Genomic DNA, 27,737 nt, shown 5'->3' on the forward strand with positions numbered 1-27,737 from the left:
TTTAAAGAACCAATTGCAGATGGAAACAGGTGGCGTTGACCCCAGAACCCCTGGGTTTGGGCAGCCAAATTGGAAAACAGGGCCACTTGACAGATCTTTGGTTGTTTGTAGCTTCCTTAACAACCATGGAGTGAAATGAAAACGTGAACTGTTCCAGGCAAGTTCTTTTTGAAGAAAAAATGACATCAATTTTATTCAATTACCATGCAAAACAGACAACACGCCTCGCTGTGGTGCCCAGAGAAACCATCAGAATGTTAGAGTACTCACTGGCTCCCACATGCCAGCAGCCATCCAGAAGAAGCCTCCAGGGGGATTGTAAAATGCAGGTGGCCAGGCCCACCCCCAGGCTCCCTGACTCAGTGGTTCTGGAGTGGGCTCCAGAATGTATTTCCGGCAAATGCCCAGGTGACTTTGGTGCTGCTGCTTCAGGAACCCCACTCGGGGGGCACTGTGCTAGAGAGTAATTTCCTGTAGGGGGCTCTGAAATGGGGACCAAATATGATTTGAATCCCTGTCTGTCCCAGGAGAGGCCCCGAATAGCACAGGTAGGTGGTGCTCTTGTGAAACCCTGCATGGGCACCCTGAACAACTCCTCCCCCACATGTCACTTGCTTCTTCTCTGGCCCTGTCCAGAGTCCCCAAGTTGCCCAGCCAGGAGAGCTGCGTTGTGCTGCTGGCAGCAGGTCCACCCAGCTTGGCCCCCAGGCTGCCAAGGAAATGTGACAAATGCAGCCAGGGCTCTGAACACTTGCCAGGACGCAGCCAGAGCTGGACGCCGGAGACAAAATTTCCAGACGATTGGCCGTGCTGTTCCTTGCCCAACCAGGTGTCTCCCTAAACATCATATGGCTGCCACCTCCAGGACTTCTCCTGAGCATGAATTTCCATGGGAAAAAAAGATGAGGAGACTTTGTTACATGTCTTTGGGGCCTGCTGCTTTGTGTTTGTGGCTGTCGTCAGATTTTCATCTGGCTTGTGTGGCTTGGCTCTGGGCTGCCAGGGAGATCCTTGTGCATCTGCCCTGCTCTGTGCTCTGCCCAGCTTTGTGGGAACGTGGTATGGCTCACGTCAGGTGACGAGGTGCTCTAGCCATGGTCAGGCTCCCAGATCTGCTTTCCTGGAAGTGAGCACCCTAGGTATCTGTCACAGGGAAATGCCTGCCTTCAGGCTCATAGAGAATGTTGCTAGAGCATGAAGCTTCTTTCCAAAAATTAATTCAAAGAATTCTGATTGCAGTAAGATACACATTAAATTTATCGTCTTAACCATTTGTAAGTGTACAGTTCAGTATAAGTATATTCACATTGTTGTGCAACCAGTCTCTTGCAGAACTGAAACTCTGTACCCATCTCCCAGCCCCAGAAGCATGAAGCCTTGTCTCCCCTCCATCTCACATCTGTCTTGAGCACTTGCCCCAAGAGAAGTGACTGAGTCTTTGGGGTAGTGGTTGAATAGAATGCACAGAACTATCCTCAGCTGAGCGAGGAGGAAATGGAAGTTTTCTGACCAGGGAGATTGTTCCTATAGTTTTTCCTTCCTGAAATTTGCACCTTTTAACATGAGTTCTTGATGCTGCTTTTATGTGGCATGTCACAATAACCACTGAAGAGTGCTTTATTGTGTTATTCCTTGAAACCTTTAAACAATATCCTTTAACATCCCTGGCTGATGTTGATGTTCTAGGCTATAACTAAATTGTACCTTGAAATCCTGTATGACTTGACGTTTCTCCCTCAGAACTGCGGCAGATTTTCATTCTTCCTATTTTTCATGTTTTGAATTGAGGTTTTCCAGTTTGGGCCCAATCCTACTGCTGAATATTTTTGGAAAAATTTGAGTCGCAGCCATTGGGTGGTTCTCAAAATATCAAAACAAGGAAAAAGTTATGTGTTTTCCCCTTCTTCACCCAGGTTTGGGGAGAGGTAATTAAGACATGACTTCAGAATTGGCTTACAGATAGTCCAGTGTAAAAAAAAAAAAAAAAAAAAGAAAGAAAAAAGAAAAAAAATGATTACTATTTTGTTTGTGGGGGGAAAAATTGGAGGAGGTATGGAGTAAGAACAGAACAACTAAATGTGTTCTGTTTTTCCTTGTGGGAAAGAATATTAAGTTACACAAAGATTTTCTTTTGCTTTAATAATGGTTTTAAAAGAGTAAGATCCCAGCAATGACACAGCTAATTCCTTTGTCACACAGATGCTGAAACATTGTGCGTGCCTGGCTTCTGACGTTTGTATGCCAGACTCTGTGTCCAGCTTCACATGGCCTGAATTAACTGTGGCTACACTGTCTGCTTTGGTTGTTGCTTTATGTTGTTGCTGATGGACTGAGGAACACAGTGCCAACTGGAGAAAATCTTAATGCCCCTGCTGGAAATTCTCCCTTGTAGATTGTGTCTGTCAGGAAAAAAAAAAAAAAAAGTAGACAATTCAAAAAGAAGTGAAAGAAGTCAGAGGAAAATAAATACTGTATGATCTCATTTTTATGTGGAGTCTAAAAAGGCTGAACCCATAGATACAGAGAAGAGTTTGCTTATGGAGTGGGTAATGGATGAAGGGGGTCAAAAGCTATAAACTTCAGTTTTAAGTCTTGGGGATGTAATGTATAGTACGGTGACTATAGTTAATAATACTATGTCATATGTTTGAAAGTTCCTCACAAGAGAACAATTGTAACTATGCCAGGGGATGAGTGTTAACTTATTGTGGTAATCATCTCACAGTATATACATATGTCAAATCACGTTGTACACCTAAAAATAACACAATGTTATATATCAATAGTATCTCAATAAAACTATAAAAAAATAAAGAAACAACCAGGACACAGTGAAGCTGAAATATTTCCCGATGTGTTCAAAAGACTCTTATCCGTGTTCTCTCTATATCTTCTACTACCACCTACACGATCTATCCCATTATACCCTGCTTTGTCCATATTATAGGAAAGGGATCCAGGGATCCTCACATTCAGTAGGCTCTTCCCATCCATGTCAACTTTGATTCTTCTGCCTTGTTTGAGATTTCCTATCTCTCTTCCCCTTGAAATGCTTTCCTTTGATGTTTTTGATATTGAAATCTTTATAATTGAGTTCTACCAATGATAGGTAGACAAATCCTCTTTTGTTATTATAACTCTGTCTCCATGATGCACTTCCCTAAACTCATTAGAATAAGTTTAGGGAATGGTCTTTTTTTTGGGTGGGGGGGATGGTCTTACTGCTGGAGAAGCCTGGATATGAATTGGGGTCATAGTTAACTGGCTGTGGGTCTTGAGCAGGTGGCTTTCTCTTGATGAGCAGAAGGTAGTGGACACACTGACCTTGACTGGTTATGATGAGGGATAGAGGTGACACAGGCTGGTACATGGCAGATGGCCGCAGGCATTGAGCTCCCCCTTGCCCTATTTAAAGTCCCCTTCAACCTCCTACACAAGAACCCAGAATGGGAGTTTTGAGTTTTCTGTCAGGATTATTTAATATCCATTGCTTCTTTTGGAAACTGATGTCCTATGCCTTTTTATTTTTAAACAACTGATTTCCATCTTAGCTTTGTGTATATATGCACACTTGTGTGTATGATTCCAGAATTGTCGATCATATGCATATTTCTTTTGGGAATTCATATTTATGGGAGCTTTTTGAGACTTTCTTTTTTTTAAGATTTATTTATTTCAGAAAGAGAGCATGGGGGGAAGGGCAAATGGAGAGGGAAAAAGAATCCTCAGGGAGATTCCTCCCTGAGCATGGAGCCTGATGCAGGGTTCGATCTCACCACTCTGAGATCATGACCTGAGTTGAAATCAAGAGTCGGAAGCTCAACTGACTGAGCCCCTCAGAAAGCCTTTTAAATAAAATCTGGATCATATTTCTCACATATCTATATATATATATATTTTTAATTCCAGTGAGACTTTATGAACATTGAAAATTAAATTTCATATAATTATTCTTTCTTCAGGTTTTTTTTGTACTGGAACAATGCAAGCTGTTTTTTAAAATAATTTTCAAATGAATATAATTTTTAATTAATATAATTTCTATTTTATGATTTATTTATAAACATTTATATTTTATTCATTTGTATTTTATATTTTAGATTCATAGAAAATTGGAACAAATAGTATCAAGAGTTCCCATATACAATTTCTCCTCTTAGTAATATCTTACAATACCATGGTATCACTAATGAACTAATATTGATGTATTATTATTTTTATTGAAGCATAATTAATATACAATGTTATATTTCAGGTGTACAGCATATTGATTCAATAATGCTATACATTATTCAGTGCTCCCCATAAGGATAGTCACCATCTGTCACCAAATAATGTTATTATGATCTTATTGACTATATTTCCTATACTGTACTTTTTGTCTCTATGATTTATTTATTTTATAACTGTAGGTTTATACCTCTTCATCCCCTTTGTCACTCATCTTCCCCACGCCTCTCCCACGTTCTCTGAATTTAAGAGTCTATTTTTGTTTGCTTATTTTGTTTTTTTAGATTCCACATATAAATGAAATCAGGTGGTATTTTTCTTTGACTTTTTTCACTTAGCATACTACTTTCTAGGCTCATCCCTAGTCACAAAGGGCAAGATCTCATTCTTTTTAATGGCTGAGTAATGTTCCATTGTGTGTGTGTGTGTGTGTGTGTGTGTATTTACACACACTACATCTTTATCCATTCATCTATCAGTTGACACTTGGGTTACTTCCATATCTTCTTGGCTATTGAAATAATACTGAAATAAACATAGGTACATTTATCTTTTCAAATTAGTGTTTTCATTTTCTTTGGGTAAATACCCAGTGGTGGAATTACTGGATCATATGGTATTCTATTCTTAATTTTTGAAGGACCCTCCATACTGTTTTCCACAGTGGCTGTACCAATTTACATTCCCACCAACATGAGGCTTCCTTTTCTTCCACATCCTTGCCAATATTTATTATTTCTGGTCTTTTTGATACCAGTCATCCTGATAGGTGTAAGGTCATATCTCATTGTGGTTTTCATATGCATTTCCCTGATGATTGAGTATCTTTCCATGTGTCTGTTGGCCATCTGTAGGTCATCTTTGAAAAAATATATGTTCAGGTCCTCTGCCTACTGGATAATTTTTTTGGCATTCTGACAGATGATTATTAACCAAAACCCATAGTTTACTCAGATGTCCTTAGTTTTTACCCAACATCTTCCTCTGTTCCAGGATCCCATCCAGGACACCAGTGTATCTTTCTTAATTTTTACATTTACATCATTATTTCTTTGTTTTCTCTTGACAGGTGTACAATATGTTTCAGCACCAGAGCCTTGGAAGTAAGGTGAACATTCAAGTTACCAAACTCGTCCTGCTACGACAACGGCCTGTAAGTCCAAACAGGCACCCTCTAGGGCTTACAGATGATGTAGCTGGCCTTCAAGTCTCCTAGTTGCCATTGAGTGCTCAGGAGAAGTGCTGGTGGTTGTCAGTCTTGTCTGCTCTCCAGGGCTTTGCAGATGGCAACAGTGTGCCCTGGACCAGGCACTGGAGACATCCAGTGGGAGGAAGTGGGTACTGTTACTAGAAGCTTGGTGTGCACGTGATCATGTTGGAATCTCAAGGGAACCCTGAGCAGTGGACCTGTGTGCACCCTTCTGACACTCTGGCACATCTCACCTGTGCAAATCTGGATGTTGAGGTCTCAGGAAACCCAGGGCTACTCTTCTGGAGCTATCTCCCAGCATCAGGCAAAATTTGGATTCATTGTAGCATTGTTTTCTGATTTTTGAGTTGAGTGCATTCTCATGTGATCATGTTGCCTACGGAGTTGGGCAATGAATTTGAAAATGAGGGACTGGTGCTTGGTTGGGTACATACAGCCCAACCAAAAAGAATATTTTTCTTAAATAGTCTTCATTTTTTTAAAAATTTTATTTATTTATTTATGAGAGACACAGAGAAAGAGGCAGAGACATAGGTAGAGGGAAAAGCAGGCTCCCCCTGGGGAGCCTAATGCAGGACATGATCCCAGGACACCAGGATCATGACCTGATCAACCACTGAGCCACCCAGATGCCCCCATAGTCTTCATTTAAACTTACAAATAAGGCCTGGCCTCTCTCTGGGTCTCTGCCCCGTTCTACCCACATTAGGGTTGTATTTGGGAGAAGCACATCACTGAATGATGTCCCAGTGAGCAGCTGCCTCTGCACTAATGTTCTAAATATAAACTCCAGCTTCCTTGGTGTTTGCTTTTTTTAACTACTCCTTCCCCAATCCCCAATTTGTTTTAGGCCAAGTTGTCCATTGGGCACCATGGCGAGCGGTCCCTGGAGAGCTTTTGTCACTGGCAGAATGAGGAGTATGGAGGAGCACGGTACCTTGGCAATAATCAGGTTCCAGGAGGGAAGGATGATACACCCCCCGTGGATGCGGCTGTGTTTGTTACCAGGTAAAGCTGGATTTGGTCTGTAACTGCAAAGATGACAGGAAAAAGACATGTTCCTCTTTGCAGAGGAAAATAAGGCAGTTTGCTAGAAATTCAGGCTTGGAAATCAGACCTTGGGCCAGCTCTCTGAGCCTTGGCATCCTCATCAGTAAGATGAGGATAAGTGACAATACCTAACCCTGAGTTCTGAGGATTCAGTGAGCACAGTAAGCACTTTTCACAATGCCCAACCCAAAGTAAGGACACAAATTGTTAGCCATAATTGTTTTTGTTGTTGTCATTAATATAAAAGCAGCAAAATCCTGGTTACCCAAGAGTCTTAAAACGTCCAAGAAAATTCATCTACTCCTTCTCCCTGGCACCATATATAACGCTCACTGGGAATGAGCTAACCTGTGTTGGAGGCTGCCTCCTACCTGGCTTAAGCGTACTATTGGAGGGTGAATGGATACTCCTAGTTTCCTGTGAGAGGGAGTCCACAAAGGCACACTTGTGCTGTGCTGGCCCCATCCTTGGGGCCCTCCTGGGACATGAGCAGGAGGCAGAGATGCCTGGGGAATTCACATGGAGGTTCTGGTGCAAGTAAGGTAGCTGAGCTTTCTAGATAACAGAGCTGGACTTTTCCAGACTGAGAGGGAAGCCGGGGGCCTGGTGGTGGGCAACAGAAACCAAAGACAGCCTTCCATACAGGCAGCCGCAATGTGATCTCAGCTGGCCAGGGCTGCAGAAACAAAGTACAGCAGACTGGGTGGCTTAAAACAACAGAAATGTATTCTTTCATTTTTTTGGAGGCCAGGAGTCCAAGATCAAGGTGTGGGCAGGGTTGTACTCTCTCTGAAGGCTCTAGGATAGGATCCTTGCTTCCTTCTTCCTAATTTCCAGGAGTTGCCTACAATCTTTGGCATCCCTTGTCTTGTAGATGCATGGTTCCAACCTCTCCTGTGCTGTCATGTTGTCCTGTAGCTGTCTCCTTCTGTCCCCATTTCCTTCTTCTCATAAGGACACTGGTGCTTGAATTAGGGCCCAGCTTAGCCCACTATGAGCTCCTCTTAACTTGCTTATACCTGCACTGACCCTCTTTCCAAATAAAATCGCATTCACAGGTACCAGGCACTTGACTTGGACTTGAACCTATCTTTTTGGGGAACACAGTCTACAACAGATATGGATGTGGCTCTTTCATTTTTCCCTTATGTCTCAAACGTCTCTGAGACATTTGACTTGCTTGAAGTTGATAGATTTTGCTAGAAAAACTGATTTGCTTGGGTTGCTTTACTTCCACAGTGTAAGTAGAATGCATTGTGTTCATACCAGAACCCCCCCTTTACAAAATAGGCAGAAGTGTTTCTCGATAATTTCATCTGTTAAATTAAAATACCAAAATGTTATTAGACTTGCTATGCTGTCAACTTTGAATTTTAAGGAATTTTTAAAATTAAGGAAATGACTTCTCAAATTAGATATTTTCTTTTTTTTTCCTGAGTTCAGAGATGAAGTTATAGGAGGGAAGTATTTACCATTCTGGTAGCTTGAGACAGCCTGCCCCTCTAAGAGGGGCCAGAAAGGCTCCCTGGTGTATCTCTTGAGCCCTGGCCCAGTGACATCCCAGAGCTAACTGGGGAAGATCTGAACCCTCATCCCCAGGCACCTGGCAATGCAACTGCCTAACTTTCTCCTCTTAAATAAACTCAGAACATGTGCATTGCTACCACTAGACACCAGATACCTCATCACCCTTGTGAGTGATTCATCAGTTTCCAAACCTAAGGGGTTAAAATATGATATGTAGCACACTGATCCCTTAAGAGAGCATTTGCTGCTCTTACAGGATGTGATTAAATGTATAATGGGACATTTAAGAAGAGATCTGTTCAATAATTCTAATTGCCTGCAATCTGGCTGGTGCGCTACCAAGGCACCAAGGACTAACGATGATCGGGAGCCAGTTCTTGCTTTGGATCTGGGTTTGCTTACCCCAGGGAGTGCTGCGAACCCCTTGGTACCACCTTCTCCAGAGGCTCTGGCACCATGTGCTCACTGGCCAGAGGTTGTCATTGCTCTAGGCACTTTGAAGTGGTTTTGGAGACCTGTGGGCCTTTCTGAAAGCATCCTCAGGATTACAGTTTTGAGATGATAGGTAGCACCCTTTGAGAGTGGATTAGATTTGGAGAACAGCGAAGTTTCCTTGGGAGCCATGTCTGTGTATGGCTGTAAATTCACACGACTAATTATCCAAATGCTAATTAAGTGAGGTCCTAAAGAAGAGGCCTTAAATAACATCATCTTTGGAATATACAACTAAACTTCCAGGATCACTACTTTGAAAGTGGTTCATATCAAAACTACATAAAATATACAAATTCTGGCATTTGTGAGATCTTTCACTATGTAGTCCACTATGTAGTCTCTTTCCTGCAGTTTCATTCCTTGTCTGGGTCAAGGATGTGCTTGGTTTGGGAAATGAGTAGCCCCCCACCCCTTTATTTTTCAGAGGCAATAAGTGTTACTGAAATCAGTGTTGACAAAGCTTCTGGATTAGCCTTTTCACAAAGCACCATCAGCAGATGTGAATGCACCCTCAGCCTGAGAAGGCTGCCAATTAGGCTTTCTGGCTTTCTTTTCTGCTTCCCACCTCCAACAAACTTATTTACTGTACTGGAAATATATTGTGTAAAAATGTCAGGGTTTTTTTTTTGTTTTTTTTTTTTTTTACATCTCACACATTAGGTTACATTAGGTTTGGGCTACTACCAAAAACAAGATAAAGTAATGAGTGTTGTCAGGATGTGGAGAAATTGGACCCCTTGTGCACTGTTGGTGGAAACGTGAAATGGTGCAGCTGCCATGGAAAATAGTATGGAGTTTCCCCCAGAATATTAAATGCAGAATTACCATATGCTCCAGCAATCCTACTTCTGAGTATAAACCCAAAGACATTAATTGGAAGGAGGGCTTCTTTTTTTTTTTTTTTTTTTGAAGATTTTATTTATTTATTCATGAGAGAGACAGGAGAGAGGCAGAGACATAGGCAGAGGGAGAAGCAGGCTCCCTGCAGGGAACCCAATGTGGGACTCGATCCTGGGACTCAAGGATCATAACCTGAGCTGAAGGCAGGTGCTTTAACCACTGAGCCACCCAGGTGTCCGAGACAGAGGGTTTCAAGAGATATTTGTGTACCTGTGTTCTCAGAAGCATGACTCATAAGCTAAAATATAGAAGCAATCCAAGTGTCCTTTGATGGATGAATGGCTAAACAAAATTCGGTCTATGCATACAACGGAATATTATTCAGCCTTATAGAGGAAAGACATCTTGTCATCTTGTCACAGGCCACAACATGGATGGACCTAGAGAACATTATGCTAAATGAAATACACCAGTCACAGAATGACAAATATGGTCTGATTCCACTTACATGAGACCTCTAGAGTTAAGTTCATAGGGACAGGATGTAGAGCTGAAGAGAAGAGAGTAGGGAGTTAGTGTTTAATGGATAGAGTTTCAGTTTTGCAAGATGTAAAGTGTTCTGGACATTTGGTTGCCCAACATTATAAATGCATTTGACATCACTGAACTGTATGCTTAAAAATGTTTGAGATAGAGAGTTCTATGGTATGTGTATTTTATCACAATACAAACAATCTGAAAATTTTTCTAGTTCAGCACTTAGGGGAGCAGGGGTGGTCCCAAATGCATGGGAGTAGTTCTGAGTACAAGTGCTAGGGTGGGGGGTGTCTGGTGGCCCCAAGGAGCAAGGTTCCTTCTGCTGCAGGTAGAGCCAAGCAAAGGCCTCCTGTATCTCCATTACCTGAGGCCAGCCCAGGAGCTGGGGTTCTTTCTCAGTTTCACACTGACATCTAATGTGGTACCTGAGCGATCATCCTTCCTCCCACCTGCCACTGCGGAGTTGCTGGGTCGAATCGGCCAGTGCCTGGCTCCCTGTCTGGGTCCTCAGAGCTGGGAAGTTGAAGACCTCCCAGAAGTACGGGGGAGGCAGCACCGGAGTTGGGGCTGGGAGCCGAGTTGGCTGAGAGGCATTGTTTAATAATTAGAGGCTGAGAGTTGCAGTCTGCTAGGTTAGGATAATAACGGGCTGATATTTTCACATGGAAACTGAGTGTGAGACAGCTGCTGCTCTTAAGAAGCAGCTCCTTCCTCTTGGAATAATCTGAGCTGAGAGTCTAATCACAGGCTGCATGGGCCGGGAGGGGTCTAGGGGCCCGTGTCCCCTGCTCCTGGGACTGAGACTGGTCAGTGCAAGGATTTCTTTCTTTCTTCCCCACCCCCTCTTATGGGCCGTGGCTGAGCCCAAGAACACATTCTTCTGGACACCCCCCAGCCCTACAGTTGGCCAGCCACAGAGTGGTGAGCATGACATCATGTCCAGCAGAAGCTGCTGAGCCAGAAGCCACAGAAGCTGGCTTTCTTGCAACTACAACCATGTCTGGGGCTAGAAAACACCTTGGAATGGTCTGAGTCTGGGGACCACATGGGACTCACACAGAGGACTGGGGTCCAGGGTGCTTCAGCACCTGGCACAGCTTTGCCTTTGGCTCTGCGTCTCCTGTAGGAAGCCATGAGAGTGGGATTTCACCCCCAAACCCAGGTCTGTGCTCCTAAGGGGCACCTAGAGCAAGCATGCAGGGCCAGCTCAGAGCTCAGCCATAGGTACCCCCAGCCCTCCCTCCACCTTCCCCTTCCCCTCCATGTCACTCTGTCCTGCTCCCCAGAATGGTCTTCTCTTTGGCCTCTGAGCAAGGGGGAAGGGGTCTCATACCTTGCTCATGGTGAGAGCTCAGTGAGTAGCTGGACCATCGAATTACATTTTCTCAGGTTTCCAGACATGGGGGAGATGAGGCCACTGGGAAGCTTGCAGAGCACATTGAAAGTAGCCTGGAAATGTATGTCTGTCAGTAATAAAGAAGCCACTTTTTATTAAGCCCCAATTGTATGCCAGGCAATAAGTTATGCACAAGATTAGCTAAGTAAATTGTGGGGCCTGGTGCAGAATGGAAATGTGGGACCCCATGTTAAAAAGACTTTCAAGATGGCAATAGTTGATGGGTTTGGGGGATGGGAAGCTTGGCTCTCCCCTCTGTGAGCAGACCACACTTCTCCCACTTCCTCAGGAGAAGCAATGGATGATATTGCAGGGTCTATCATTCGAGACCATCTATTTCCCTTCAGGGGAGCCATGGGATGAGAGAACACACGGTGCTCCTGTCAGCCAGCAGGGCTGACTTTCTCCAAGAGGGGGCCTGTGAAGTGGGCACCATCTTTGACTAAGTTCTGTTCACTTAACTGTGGGACTGATGGTCACATGGCATTCTCCTTTTGCCCAGGCTTTAGTTGTGCTCACTCTGGGAAACCCTAGAGCAAGGCATGGGGCCAGCTTGATCCGTGTGTGTGTATGTGTGTGTGTGTGTGTGTGAGAGAGAGAGAGAGAGAGAGAGAGAGAGATGTTTGAAACATTCAAACAGGAGGGATGTCAGATCAAGAGTGTTGAGTTAGAGTCAGGTAGATGCCAGAGCAGTGAGCATATGTATGTCCCTAATTTTATTTGTTTGGTTTTCTGTCTGCCACTGCTTTTTCCTTGCTACCCTCTATTGCCTGTTAATTAGTCTTTTAAAAGGTCATCTCTCAAATATTTATTTTAATTCCAATTAGTTAACATACAGTGTTACATTAGTTTTAGGTGTACCAACAGTGATTCAGCACTTTTATTTATTTTATTTTTAAGATTTTTTTTTATTCATGAGAGAGAGAGAGAGAGAGAGAGAGGCAGGGACACAGGCAGAGGGAGAAGCAGGCTCCATGCAGGGAGCCCGATGCAGGATTCGATCCCGGGACTCTAGGATCACGCCCTGGGCTGAAGGCAGGTGCCCAACCACTGAGCCACTGGGGGATCCCTGATTTAGCACGTTTATACATCATCCAGTGCTCATCACAAGTGCCCTCCTTAGTCCCCATCACCTATTTCACTCATCCCCTTACATCTCCTTTGGTAACCATCAATTCTCTATATATGAGTCTGTTTGTTGGTTTGTCTTTTGCCCTTTGAGCATTTCTTTTGCTTCTTAAATTCCACATATGAGTGGGATCATATGGTATTTGTCTTTCTCTGACCTATTTAGCTTTGCATTATACTCTCTACCTCAATCCACATCATTGCAAATGGCAAGATTTCTTTTTTGACTAATATTCCATTTAGTTCTTGTGATTTTGGAGTGGGATTGTGACAAGAGTACAGTTCTCCCCCCCCCCCCCAACTGTGGGATTCTTGAAAGCTTCTGTTTTCCTTCTGTTAAAATGGCCTTATAATTGGTTATCAAGACATACAGGTTTGTTATGAAAAAATTCAAACTTGCAATAAGTAGAACCTAGATGAGTTGCTGACCTCTGTGGGTTGCTGACAGACTCGCCCCAGGTCCTCCTCAGTGTTTCTCTGGCTAGTTTCAGGGCCACACTTTCAGAGCCACCCCATCCTCTCCTCTGGGCTTGCAGCACCCAGTTCTGTACATTGGGACCCCAAGTAGAATCTGTGGTCTGAGTAGGCAGGTGGAATCTTTGACAAACTTCAAGTGAGCCATTTCCCTGGGAGCCCACATAGTGTTGTGAGGCAACAGGTGTGGGTCACATTCTAGAGGTAGATACAACAGGACATGCTGTTTGTTGGCATCAGATTGACATTGAAGGATAAGGAAAGATGACTCTCTACAGTTAGGTTAGGAGAGTAACCCAGGCCTTCTCTGTGAACGGCAGGTCAGATCCTTTCCTGAGAAGAGATTCTGACAGAGGGTAGGGGAGGACAGAGTCTCAGAAAGAGCAAAGGTGGCCCAACTGGGACCTGTCATTTTCTTTGACAACTTGGCTTAGTGCTGACCTAAGTGTCTGGCTGGCTCCATCTTCCTTCCCAGAAGAACTTTCAAAGTAAAATGAGAAGTGGCTTCAGAACACAGCTTTTAAACCTGAAGGAGTTTAAGGGAGTGGGCACTTTCTGTCATCTCCCCGTGAGCCCCCATGAGTAGATGAGCATGGGACCCTGGGGTGGGGTGGGGGGACCAGGCCAGTGCTCTCCTCACCCGGTTCCAGGCAGCCAGTGATCTGCTCAGCCTGAGCATCATCATCACCATCATCAGTGATGATTCTCATCACTCTGGGAATGCTCTGGTTTTGGAAAAGAAGGTCCCAGAGCCGAGTGGGTAGAGGCCATAGTGAACCCCTTATACTGGCAGAACTGGGGCTGGACCAGCTTTTGAGCATATTTGCTCTTCACACACAGCCACAGCCCCCTCCCAAGGGATCCTAGGAAGCTTTAAAGGATATGACTTAAAGAAATTACTTTTTGTTATCTTCTCCTCTAAGTGCTACATGGTCACTTCAGCATCTAAAAAACCCGTCGCTGCCCACATAGAGTAGCTTGGGGAAGTCACTATAGTTTGACGATATTGAAGAATAATTGGCTCTGATGCATGACTTGCAAACATCTTCCAGAACTTTTGCAGTTGTTGGAGGGAGCCCTCCCAGCAACAGAATGTTAGGTGGAGTAGTTTAGCTATGAAAGGAGGGCTGTTAGGTGGGGTCATGGGCCTACCAGTTGGGAACATGAATGGGTTAATCTTGACAAATGACTAGTTGTTCTTTGCTATAAGCTATGACAGCTGAAGCAGTAACATTGCTATGTGCAGGATGACCAATCAAGCTTAACCGACAATGTTTTCTTCTCCTAGTCTTGGAGGATATTACATACACCTGACCATGTCTGGGTTTTGTTTTTTTTGTTTTTTTTTTTTTGTTTTTTTTTTAGGACCGATTTCTGCGTACACAAAGATGAACCATGTGACACGGTTGGTAAGTTTAGAAGCAGAATAATAATTTACGGGGCTGCTGAACCCTGTGATAATCTGGAGACCTGGTAACACTTCCAGTCTGGAGGAGCATATTCTCAAACTCTGCCTTTCCTGTTGCCTCTTTTCTTATAATTTTTTTCTTTGACCTCTTTGACTTCAATTTTTAATCCCCCCTGGATACATATTGAGGTTGCTTAGGGTAGAGGACATCAAGACAGATACTTAATAAGGAAGATAGGAAAAGTTAAACCAGGGGGGGCACCTCCAGGCTGCCTCAAGGTGATGGTGGTTGGAGCCACATTAGGTTCTGAGCCTCTTGGTCACTCATGCAGGACGGGGGACCCCACTGAGTTACACAGTTGTCATGAGACCAGAACTTCCAGGTTTATTCTCACGTTTGCCGATGATCATTACCAAGTGTCCAAAGAGGTAAAGTGGGACTGTATGGGTGTGAAGCTGGTCTCTACCCTAGCCTGGGCACCAGGCTCATTGTTTTCTGGTCACATGGTTCTGACACCAACATGCAGCACTGGCAAGGCACATTTTCCTTCTTCCCTTTCCTTCTCTTCTCTACCTTCACTTCCTCCCCCGGCTTTTCCCTGTTTGCCATCTTCCCTCCTCTCCTGTCCTTATTGGTATCTAGCTTGTTCTTGACATGTCATAGGTTTCCAATTAAAACCAGTCTTTGGGGGATGCCTGGGTGGCTCAGCAGTTGAGTGCTTGCGTTTGGCCCAGGGCATGATCCTGGAGTCCTGGGATCGAGTCCCCATGTCAGATTCTCTGCAAGGAGCCTGCTTCTCCCTCTGCCTATGTCTCTGCCTCTCTCTCTCTCTCTCTCTGTCTGTCTCTCATGAATAAATAAATAAAATCTTTAAAAAAAAAAAAAAAGGAACCAATTTTTGGGCATAGGTATGGAGTCCTTGGTTAACAGAGAAAACATGAAGATGAATTCCAGTGTTGATTACTATGGCATGAACCTTTATTTGCCAGGAGGTTGAAATAATAGCACCACCAAGAGCAAGATTCTGAATATAATGTGCCTAGAAGTGCAGGCAAACGATATGGGATTGACAAATAAATATTATTGTAGGATTTAAATGTTTAAAAACCTGTGCTTCCTAAGGAGTTCTAGCAGTGGACTAATCCTGAGCCCTCACTCTGGCTCGGCTACTTACGAGCCAGGTGGTGGCCTTGAGTTCATCTCCTTAAAACAATCATTTTGCACTAGGTGACTTAAAAGGCCCTTCAAAATCTAGTACAATGATAGCTAGCATTCATGGCACATCAAAGAGCTTACAAGATGATTTTATTTTTTTTGTATTCTATTTCATCCATCCCCTAAATAAATGTGAGAGACGAGCATCAGAAACCAGCCAATCGGTGCTCCATTACCTGGGGGCTGTCTCCATAAAGGACTCACTACACTACTGAAGCAATGTGAAATGAGCTTCAACGTGAGTGATATGGGCTTCACCTGTCGAAGTCTGGCTTGGGGCTAGGCCAGCACATGTCGATCTCTAGCAATTGACAGAGCTGCAAAAGTGGGTATTGTCTCTAGGAGTGGCCACTCCTTCCTGGTGTTCGCAAGTCAGCTTTTCTACTTGAGCTGGGGAGGCACCTTCCAAGGCCATGCTCACCCCTGAGGGGACACTGCCCCATCCCATTGCCCAAGCCTGTATGCCTTCCCTGGAAGACTGTACCTGCCAGAGCCATACTCTGCCCTTCCGTCCTGTGTCCTTTGGTGCCTGGTACAGGGCTTGTAAGGCCCAGTCACCACTGTTAATTGAATGAACGAACGAATCAATGAATGAATGCAGATGAAGGAATTCCAGCATTTCGGAACACTCAGCATTTTATCACATGGCTTTATTCCATGTGAGGTATAGCTGGCTTTTATTTCCTTTTGAATGTATATCTTTCCTATCAACCATTCATTGTGATTATGTACTCTATTTCAGATCCCCTGTTGAAGAGCAGACCGCTAGTTCTGTCTTCTTTCTTTCTCCTACATGACATCACCTTGCTACTTATATTCACCTGCTGGGGCTACTATGACAAAATACCATAGGCTGGGTGGCTTAAGCAACAGAACTTTATCGTCTCACGGTTTTAGAGATGGGAAGTCCAATATCAGGGTATCGGCCCAGGCAGTTTTTCCTGAGGCTTCACCCCATGACATGCAGATACCTCCTTTCTCCTTGTGTCTTCACATGGTCTTCCCTGGGTGTGTCTCTGTCCTGAGCACTCTTCTTACAAGGACAACAGTCAGATTAGCACCCTACACTCATGACCCCATTTAACCTTAAGTATCTTTTTAAATATTCTGTCTCTAAATACATTGACATCAGAGGTTAGCACTCTGACATACGAATTTTGAGGAGAGTGGAGCACAATTCAGTTCATAACACACTCCTCTTTAGATACTTTGTGCACTGCTGTGGAAATCTTATGTCCTTGCATGACCTCCCAGGTGTGTGTGTCTCATTTCCTCCACAAAATCTTTTAATTGCATGGACCAGCTGTAATCGTTCTTTATATGACAGCTGGTTAGCTCAGCCCTGTCTCATACTTCCTTATTGCATACTCTTTCCAATACCTCAGTGATTTTCAGCTTTTATGAAGGAAATGAATCCCTTCCTTAAAAAAACAAAAAAAAAAAAATTTACATGGTGCTTTGGTTTTAACATGTCATAATTTATTAGTACTTACTATCAAGTCAATTAATAAAAACCATGGTGATTCCATGAAGAGAAAATTTTGAAAGCTAGGGTTATAGAAGTCTCATCCAATTTATTTCTGTGGGTTTTTTTTTTTTTTTTTTTTTTTTTACTTTTTATTTTGCAGTAATTATAGAATCTCTGAAAGTTGCCAAAGAAGTTCAGAGAAGACTCTTAACACCTATCACCCCACTTTCTCACATGGTTGCATCTTATACAACCATAGTGGATTTCCAAAACCCGGAAATTGATTGGCACAGTATGATGAGCTACACTACAGATCTACTCAGGTTTCACTGGTTTTTGCATGAACTCGTTTCAGGGTATGTTTTTACATATGGTTCTATGCCATTTTATTGCATATGTAGAGTCATCCAACCACTAGGACAGTCAGGAGCAGAACTGGTCCATCACCTCCAAGTAGCTCCCTTGGGCTGCTCCTGTGAAATCTCCTTCTCCCTCCCCTTCCCTAACTCCTGGCTACCATGTATCTGTATTCCAACTCTATAATTTTGTCATTCCAGCATCCAATTTATTTCCATATTTGTTTTGATTCCACAGAATGGAAAAATAATCTGAATCACATAGATATGTTGTTGCCAGTGCTAAGAGATTCTGAACAGCTGCCTTCAAATCTCAGGGTCAAGCTCTAGCAGGAGGGGCTATGTCCCCAGTTTTGCAGAAAATGAGATAAAATGCCACCTTGGGAAACCAAGGAAGCTTGGGGATTGCCAGGGTTTTATAATTTGGCACATAATAGTGTTTTCTGTTTGTTTTCTTGGTTTGATTAGGGTATAATTTATATACAGTAAAGGGTATAAATCTTGGTGGATTTTTAATTTATGCCTGTGTTGGTTTTGTTTTTAGTGTGTTTATCTCCTATTTATTGAAATAGTTTTAAAGCAGCATTTTGAATTCTGTTTTAACCTATTTTTTTAAATGGTGGTTAAAAATATGTAACAAAATTTATACATGAAATTGTAACCATTTTTAAGTGTAGAGTTCAATGACATTAAGTACATCCACGCTGCTGCATAATCCTATGCCAGTACCCTCAAAATCACTACTCAAATGAAGGTATGGAATGTCATTGGCCTCTTACAAAGGTTCCTTCATGCCCTCTCCCAGCCACTATCCTCCTCAAAGGTAACTTGCTGTTGTAAACGTTTTAATTACTGTCTTAAAAAGTAGCTTAACATAGATTTCAAAGTTAAATTTGAATGGGTGCTGCCCATGAGGGTGGAAGATCTGGTTGGAACACAGCACCCTAGGCACCCTCAGAGAGTGAGGCCACAGACACTATGCAGAGGTCAGCAGCGGGGCCTGTGGGGAATGGCCTCCATCTGCCCTGACAGCCAACTGCTTCTCACTGGTCACTGGCTCCCAGTCCTGCCTAGGTCATGTGGCCTACAGCTGCAGCTCCTCAACCCACCTGCACAGGGGGTGATGGAAGGTCTGGCTCTTTTGCCTTCTATGGCGGCGGAGTGGGGGTGGGGGGGTCTACGGACACAATAGTACTTTCCACAACAATGCATGGGAAGGAGTTCTCCAAAGAGAGGGTCAGTGTGCTTTAGCCAGGGGGAAGGATGGGTGTTAGACATTCCACAGCCACCAGTGTCCACTACATCCCTGACCCTTTAGTAAATATTGAAATATGAGAAACCAACATATCTGCAGCATACTATCTGGGCACATTACAGGGGTCCTACTGATGTAGGCAAGGAGTCTTCCATGGCACTAACTCAAAGGTGGTCCTGACTATCGATAGTGAGAGGCCTCATTAAGCTCCACCACTCTGGGTAAGAGCTGGCCTGCACAAATGAGTAAACACACTTTTAAACAATTGTACCTAATGGACCCTCCCTCCCAGCTCTGTCAGTTTGGGCCACTATGGAAGCAGAATGGATAGCACCACAGGGGTTCTGCTGATCTTCACCCCGGAGGACACACACAAGAGAAAAGGCAATGCTTAAGGCAGAAGGTTCTGGAAAAACAGCTTCACTGCTAAGAGAAGCAGCTGCCCCCTCACTAGGTGATCTCTACTTTGCACATTTGAGACCTTGCCTTTGTGGGGGTGTAGGCTTTTCTTCCATTGAATTGCTTCATCCTGAGTCATTTGCTTTCCTGCCACCATCCTAAGGAAAAAGCTGTCCTAGATGAGACAGTGTGAAGAGGCGAGATCTATGGGAGCCATTCACATTCCTCTTCCTGACACACACCTCTGGGCCTCTGTAGGTAGTACGTGAGCACCCTGGATGACCAGACATCTCAGTTACGTGGCATCTGTCCTTTTCCCACACTTAGCTGTAAACTGAGCTGTGCCAATTTCTTTTTTTTTTTTTTTTAACAACTCTACTCAAGCTTCATGAATTTAGTTCTTTAGTTCTAATTATTGGGATTTATATTTTTCCTTGCTCTCATTTTTTTAATTAATGGAAGAGCCTGTTTCCCCCCGCTGCTGCCAAGCCAAGGGATGTGATATGTGATAATTCTGCCCAAAGGACAATAGAAATGCTAAGCGACTTTGTGAAATATTTCACACAGAAGGCCAGGGAGATGCCGCTGAGGAGCTCTGACACTGGTCCAGGTGCTAGAGCCCTGCTGCCCTGGACTGAGGGCCAATGGCTGTCTCTGAACTTGAGTGGGTCCTGTGTGACCCACGGCACTGGTGCTGAGCTCCCTCATAGGTCTGAGCAGTCCAGTGGGGGCTTCATGCATGTGGCCACTGACTCCACATAGCAGCTCTGTCAGGGAGGGAGGAAGCAAGGGAAGGAGCATCACCCACCAAGATGAAGGTTTTTAGGAATGACATATCTGATTTGGAAGTCTGTTTCAGGCCAGCCATCATGGGACCACAGAAGGAATATTTGCTGGGGAACCAGTGAGAGATGAGGGACAGTGGGACTAGTGTCCTAACTGCACTTGTTGGATTTTTATTAAATAATAGTGTCAAGGAGGGGGAGCTCTGAACTATGTCCTGTCCAATTAGGGCTTAAGCAAAAAAGTCTTACCACTTTGTGTGTATAAAAACATCAAAATCTATCCCCCTGGCTGTATATGATGATCTCCACATTCATCACTCTGGAGGACCTTTGGTTATTCCAGTCCTGGTGCTATGGCTGAAAAACTGTGTAGATCTTTTTGGGGAATTTCCTTCAGAGTGCACACTTTTTTTGTGTGTCTTCGTGGTGTTAGTAAATCTTCATTCTGTGAGGGTGGTTTTGAACTGTAGAGGATCATAGGTTCTGTTTGCTGAATGAGGCTGGAAAGTACTTTTTGAGATAAAAATACAAGAGTTTTGCTAGTGAGACTAACCTTTGGTTTTGCTTGCTTTATTTTGTTATTCCTTGTGACCTTACAGAAGTGAGCGTTCAGTTTTGCTTCAGAATTATTTGTCAGAAGTAGTCTCAGATGTTTGTCCCTGAAGGACAATTATCCCATTGAGTGAACAAGTTCTGACATGTCTTCCTTCTAACCCCACCTCATGCTTGGCACAGCACATGCTGCTTCAGGGCCAGGTGTACCCACATTATGTCCTTTGTGTCTACTCTGAGAGACTTCCAGAAGAGAAGGCTTAACAATCAATGATCTGTTAGTTGTCCTAAATCAGATGACCTGAGGTCTTCAGCAAGTTCATCTGTTTTTCAGAAGTTATTTTGGTATTTATAGTTAGGATCTTGACCATGATCTGTGATTTTTGTGAGGTTTTATGAAAGGTTTCAATTTTGGAAATCAAATATGCATGCATCTAGCAATCAGGGACTCAGACTGTTTGGGGAAGTGCTGTCTTCTCATGCAATCAAAAAAGAAAAAAAAAAAATAGGCCATCCTCCTAAGAGAGTTAGGAAAATTGCCTTCTGTTAACTTTGGGCCTTTGGTCCTTACAAACTCAGCTTGATTTCTCACCTAACATAAATTAGCTGGGAAAGCTAAATAATATATACTTCAATAAGCTGGCTTCTTCCCTCACCTATTCAGCTTCAAATGTAGGTTTAGAGTATTTTCTCAAAAAGGATGAGTTGTGTCTGGATGTTGGAGAGTGTCTTCTAAAAGACCTTTGTAAGAGCTGCCATGCCTAAGGAGAGCAGAAGCTGGCAAGCACAGGACAGCCCTGGGGGGAGTTTCCTGCCTATTTCCCACTGTATGGCTGTCCTGTGGCATGACTTGAAGATAGTGACTGAAGAGAATGAATGAATGAGGGGGCACCTGGGTGGCTCAGTTGGTTAAGTGTCTGCCTTCAGCTCAGGTCATGATCCCAGGGTCATGGGATCAAGCTCCAAATTGGGCTCCGTGCTCCATGGGGAGTCTATTTCTCCCTCTACCTCTCCCCTCTGCTTGTGTGCTCTGTTTCTCTCTCAAATAAATTAAAATATTTTTTAAAAAGATGAATTTGTGGGATCCCTGGGTGGCGCAGCGGTTTGGCGCCTGCCTTTGGCCCAGGGCGCGATCCTGGAGACCCGGGATCGAATCCCACATCGGGCTCTCGGTGCATGGAGCCTGCTTCTCCCTCTGCCTATGTCTCTGCCTCTCTCTCTCTCTCTGTGACTATCATAAATAAATAAAAAAAAATTTAAAAAAAAAAAAAAAAAAAAAAAAAAAAAAGATGAATTTGTATGTGCGTGTACATACATATGTACATACATACCCTGACATACACAAATGCCTAAGTGCATGCACCTATGGTGGAAGTGTTAGTAAGTGTGCATACTTCCTGTACCTTCAAGTTTAGAGGGGCTTCCTTTGGGCTCACAAAATTCTGTAAGCTCTCTAGAAGGGAGCTGCCCTGAGAAGGCCTGCCTGCCCTGGTGACAACACAAGAACCCAGGGCAGAAGGTTTCTGTTTGGGACTTGGCAGGAAATCCCCACTGAAACCAGTTGCTGCAGGGGACCAAATTCAACTTTTCTTCTTCCTCGTGCCAGGGTCATATTTAAGGTTATATAATAGCAAAATGCATTTTAAAATGGTGAAAATACATGGGTATGTTTTGCATTGGGTATGCTTCTGCCAGCCCTTTGGAGAGTGCAACTCTATTTATTCTGGAACTATACAGAGACCAAGAAAACACAGAGCCATGCTTGATTGCCTTTTGGGCTGGAAAGACAGGGCTGGATAAAAGAGCCTGGCCCCTGCAGGGTTTCCAGTGGTGGGCCTTCAAATGTAGGCTTTGGAGTTCCCTTCTATGTTCGGTTCAGAAAGTGGATACCTCATGAAGAGGTATCCCCAAGGTTGCTGATTAGTACCTTTTCAGATTCTGTGCTCAGGTGGCCTGAAGGGGACTCTGACACAGATGTCGTTCCAGTGGAAGTGGCCCTGTGCACAAGGTGGTGGTGACATTGGTGACAGGCCATAGCCGGCCACCCTGTCATTGATCATGAGCCTCAGTATGATGTGGACCGAGGCCATCTGTCTTCATGTCTCCGTCATTCCCCCCGTCTTCCCATTCCTCATGGCCAGGGGAGTGCTTTATGATTAGCTTGGAATGAAGTGGGATGCTTTGCCTCATTGCATGGCTATCCCTCCAGTCTTGCAATTCTCAGCGGTTCCGACCTTTTATTAGCTTTGTTAGAAACAACAACGAGAAACCCTCCTTGAATGGGGGCAAGGATAGGGAATAGAATCGTAAACAGGAAACTAGGTCCTTGCGAGATGCCTTTTGTGTAATTGTGAGTTCTTAAGCACTCTTGGAACCTGTGTGCTTCCTGAGTGTTGAGAGTCTGAGGAGTGGGCAGAAGTCAGGGGGCACTGGGTTTGCATCTGCCGCTGGTCCAGTGAGAACAAAGAATCAGAGAAGTGCTCCCACCACTGCTCTCTTTACAGTGTGACCCTCATGGTGATCCCATTACCACTCCTAAAGCCCCATCATCTCCACAGTGAACACTGAACCACCCTCAGGAGCCGTGCTTGGCTTAGTGCAGTGGTCTGAGCGTTGGCCTTGCAGCTAGATGTGCATTCAAGTCCTACCTCCACCACTGTCCTTGTGTGAGTCATCTAAAATCTCCAGCTCTGTTTTCTCATCTGTGAAGTGGGAATATTACTCAGGGTTATTTTGAAGGTTAAATGAGATAATTGGTCACATCTATTAGGATGGCTGTTGCCCAAAAGAACCCCAGAAAATATAAGTGATGGGAAGGATGTGGAGGAAGAGGAGCCCTTGTGTACCGCTGAGGGGGAAGGTACGGTTCATCTGCTATGGAAAACAGTATGGTGGTTCCTCAAAATATCATCTAGGAATTCCTTTTCTAGGTATGTAACCAAAAGAAATGGGCCCTGAACAGATATTTGTACATCCATGTTCATCGCAACATTATTTACAAAGAAGTAACTCAGGTGTCCTCTGAACAATGAACAGATAAAATATGTGCATATATGTGTGTGTGTGCTTGTGTATGCATGTGTGTGCATGGATATTAGCCTTAAAAATGAAGGGTTTTCTGAGATTCTATAACAGATAAAACTTAAAGACATTATGCTCAATGAAATAAGCCTGTTACAAAAATACAAATAATGTATGATTCCATTTATGTGAGGTTCCTGGAGTTGTCAAAATCATGGAGACAGAAAGTAGGATAATGTTTGCCAGGTGTTAGAGGGGAGGGAGAATGAAGGGTTAGTGTTTAATGAGTATTGAATTTCAGTTTGGAAAGATGAAAAAGCTCTCAAGGTAGATGGTGAGGATGGTTGCATAGCAATGTGAATATTCAGTGCTATTGAACTATATACTGAAAAATGATTAAAATGGTAAATTTTGTGTTGTATGTACTTTGCCACAATTTTTTTAGAGTGAGATGACCAAAGAGCAAGGTTATGAATTTTATTCACTACCCCTTCTTCTCAAAGATTGCTTTTCCTCCAACTCCTCCTCCTCCTCCTCTTTTTTTTTTTTTTAAGATTTTATTTATTTATTGAGAGAGCAAGAGCAAGCACAAGCTGGTAGGGAGGAGCAGACTCCCTGTTGACCAGGGAGCCCGATGCAGAGCTCAGTCCCAGGATCCTGGGATCATGACCTGAGCCAAAGGTAGATGCTTAACTGACTAAGCCACCCAGATGCCCCTCAAAGATTTCCTCTAGAAGAAATGGTCAGGGTGGGAAAAGTACAATTACCAGGGAGAGGCGTTCTCATGCTTCTCTCTCTGGGAGGCTGGGTGGGAGGTGAGAAGGTATAAGTCACTACAGGACCATAGGTAGTATGCAGGGTATGGCAGGCAAGGCAGGAGGAGGAGAATCTGTACAGCCTGGGAGAGGATCAAGCTCTGGGTTGGTGGTGGGGAGAGTGAAGAGAGAAGAGAGCATTCTAAGAAGCATTGTAAAGGGGTTGAACTGTAGAGCCTTCTTTAATATTCTAAGAGAGAAACTAGTAGGGAGTAAGAGGCTCTTTGCAAGTTTCCTCAGTTCCTAGGTGTGCTTCTTTGGCTTAGATCCTGGGGCCAGATTGGACCATGCAGGCACTGAGACTTAGTAAAGTTATTGCTTGGGCCATCGTCTGTGGCATAAAGCTCACCACTTTACAGTGGGCCAAGAGTTCATTTTCTCAGTGACTGCTTGACTATTGGAGGACTGTACAGAGCTGGTGTACAGAACTGGGGTTGGTCACATTCAAGCCATATGGTTGGTACTCAGAATTAAGCACAGGGTAGGATGTGTGTGACGTTCCAGAGGAAGAACTACAATTTGGGGGAAGAATGTTTGTTGCTTGTGTATTTCAGGCAATTTATCAGAATCTTGTGGTCTTTGTGAGCTCCTTAAATTGAAGAACCCCCAGCCCCCCTGTATGAAGTTGAAAGTTGGCTCTGAGTTTTCTAGCTCAATTTCTATAAATATGCAGCTTAAGACTTAGGAGTGCTTCAGGACAAGGAGAGGAGGTTATGTCAGGCCAGTCTATTGGTGTGTTCTGTTACACCAGATCTGGGCCTGGCTGTTATTTAGCATTTGGATTCAAACAGCCTTAGGAATTACTGGCATAGATAACTTGGATCAGAAATTCCTGATAAGCGCTATTGTAGGGGGAGGGGGCTTCATTGATGCACAAGAAAGGCTGAGTCCTGGTTGGGGAGGGACTGAGTCCTGATTAGGGAGGGGTTGAGTCCTGGTTGGAGAGAGGCTGAGTCCTGGTTGGGGAGGGGCTGAGTCCTGATTGGAGAGAGACTGAATCCTAGTTTGGAAGGAACTGAATCCTGGTTGGAGAAGGACTGAATCCTAGTTTGGAAGGGACTGAGTCCTAGTTGGGGAGGGACTGAATCCTGCCTGGTTGGGAGAGACTAAATCCTAGCTGGGAAGGACCGAGTCCTGGTTGGGAAGGGACCAAGCTCTGGTTAGAACATGTTGCCAACACAGCCTAGGGCATTATGGAAAGACTGCTAGCTAATATCCACGCATATTTTTTTCTCTCTGAATGATAAATTTCCCTGCCTTCCTGGCAGTAGTTGTGGCTAACTGACTGCCTTGTCCAGTGAGAATGAGAGTGGAAGTGATTTCTAGGTGCAGCCCCTATAAACCTTCACGAACAGTGCTGGAGGCTCTTTCTCCAATAGATGACTGGCTAAGGCCCACCTGGGAGCCACGGCCATCATCCCTAAAACATTGGATGCCATGTGAGTGAGAAGTAAAGTATATGGAGACTATGAAATTCAGAGTTTTGTTAGCTACTGCACTTAATCTCCGATGACCAGAAATGCCAAAGGCTGAGTACATGTAAGACTGTGCCCTGAAGATCCTTTGCAGTTCCAGCACAATGAGGACTTCCATCCCTGTGAACACTGAGAGGGCAATGGCACCATCTCCATGTTCAGGTTGGAAGAATGGGTCTGTCAGGTTCCCCAAGGGACAAATCCCAGAACCTTGAGCAGACTTCCAATGAAGCATTAAAAAGCAGTCTTTGAGTTGGAGGGGAGGAAAACCTATTACTCTTCTACCAGTCTCAGGTTCATTGGCTGGGTCCCTGTAAATATGACTGACAAAGGACCAACTAACAAGAGAAAAGCAAACAAATTGATTAACACAAGCAGTGCACATGCATGTGGGAGCACCCAGTGATGGGTAACTGAAAGGGTGGTTAGAACTCAGGCTTATAGAGTATCTTAAAAAAAAAAAAAAAAAAACTTTTTTAGAGAAGTGACCAGAGGCAAAGGGCTTTGGGTTTATGTAGTGACAAATTGTAGGAAGATCAGGGACCAGATAAGGGTTAGTTTAAGCCAGTTTTGACCTACAGATTCCTTGGATGCCATCTCTGGGCTGAGAAGGATCTAGGGTTCTCTCTGATTAACATCTGTGGAGAGGAGAGAGGGACACTTTTACAAGTATACGTCCTACTTTTAGGCAAATGGGGGAAGGATGGAGAGATTTTCTTATATCTGCTTCTGAATTGCCTTCAGCTCAAAATATTCCTTATGTCCAAATGGCGCAATATGGGGTGGCATATTCAGCAACTCTGCAGACTTCACCATGATCTTGAGGGAAACTCCTTCCTTGGTTGAAGGTATTCAGGGCTGAGGAGGGAAGAGATACACAAAGATTGCTATTCCTTGAGAATAGTCCTGAATACTGGGGAGCCCACAGGTGCTGCCCAGCTCTGGTCTCTTGAGGTGGGCTAAATGTGGACCAGCAGCTTCCCTGCTTTGATCAAGTCCCAGAGCCCGTCCTGTGTCTTGCCAGCAGTAGCATGAGGTCATGAGGAAGAGTCCTATAACCACTGGACCACCCATCCCTGGCATTTTTCCCCAGCCCAGTATGAGTGGAGCAGATTGATTGATAAGCTGGCCTGACCCAGAGCTCTGGGGTTAGGCCTTGCTATAACTGAGGGGAAGAGAGACATCAGTGAAATTTTAACCTGAAGACCACCTCCTCCTTCACTGGCCAAGGGCAGGGGCTGATCCTGAGGGTAGGGCACATTTCCCCAGAGGATTTACTGTCTCCTGCTCTGAGGGCAGTAGGGCCCTGATGGGTAGGAATCATATCTGATTTGTCAAGTCAAATACTTAAGGGCAATATGTGCTTGTTCGCCCTCTTCCTGGCCACATTGGTCTTCTCTCTGCAGTGCCCTGGACCTCACTCCAGTAGCACTGGCAGGTCAGAAAGCCTGGTAGCTCAATAGACATCCACATGCAGACAAGATGCCAGCCTCTGTGGTTCTAGAGCACTTCACTAGGGGCTCCCTCCTCCAGGACCCTCTTCTCTGCTCACATCCACAAAAAAATAGCCTCTTCTAGCTCTTCATGTCCCCTTCCATCTATTATTGGTCAAGGGCATTGTCTTCACCAACTCAGGCTGCCTTAGCAAAACACCACAGACTGGCAGGCTTAAACCACAGACATTTGTTTCTCACAATTCTGGAGTCCTGGAAGTCCCAGATCAAGGTGCCAGCTGATCCGAGGTCTGCTGACAAACACCTCCCAGCCTGCTGATGACCATTGGTGGAGAGCGAGCCAGTGACCCTGGTCTGTCTTCCTCTTCTTAGGAGGACACTCATCCCGCCATGGGGGCTCCACCTGCATGATTCATCTAAATCGGGTCACCTCCCAAAGGCCTCCCACTTCTTAAAAGCACCCCACCAGGGGTCAGGACTTCAATAAACAAATTTGCTGGGGGAGACACAAACATGCAGTGCATAGCAGGCAATGGCAGGCAACAGTTTAGCACCTCACAGTCCTGGGAGTGGTGCCCAGATCCGAGCTTTTTTTTGAATTTCCCCTCGGAACATGGAGGAGCTTTGCTCTCAACAGAGCCTTTTG

The 27,737-nt window shown here is 44.3% G+C and overlaps 1 protein-coding gene across 1 annotated transcript in view; it reads left to right on the top strand.

Moving 5' to 3' along the window:
- ADAMTS17 (ADAM metallopeptidase with thrombospondin type 1 motif 17) overlaps nt 1–27,737 on the top strand; it is a 326,151-nt gene that overhangs the window by 70,226 nt on the left and 228,188 nt on the right. Inside the window, exons 5-7 of the mRNA XM_025436907.3 lie at nt 5,300–5,383; nt 6,291–6,448; nt 14,253–14,296. Of these exons, the coding sequence (XP_025292692.1) occupies nt 5,300–5,383; nt 6,291–6,448; nt 14,253–14,296 (286 nt within the window). The remainder of the gene's footprint in view (nt 1–5,299; nt 5,384–6,290; nt 6,449–14,252; nt 14,297–27,737) is intronic.

The sequence above is a fragment of the Canis lupus genome, chromosome 3, assembly GCF_003254725.2.
Source record: "Canis lupus dingo isolate Sandy chromosome 3, ASM325472v2, whole genome shotgun sequence".
NCBI lineage: Eukaryota > Metazoa > Chordata > Mammalia > Carnivora > Canidae > Canis > Canis lupus.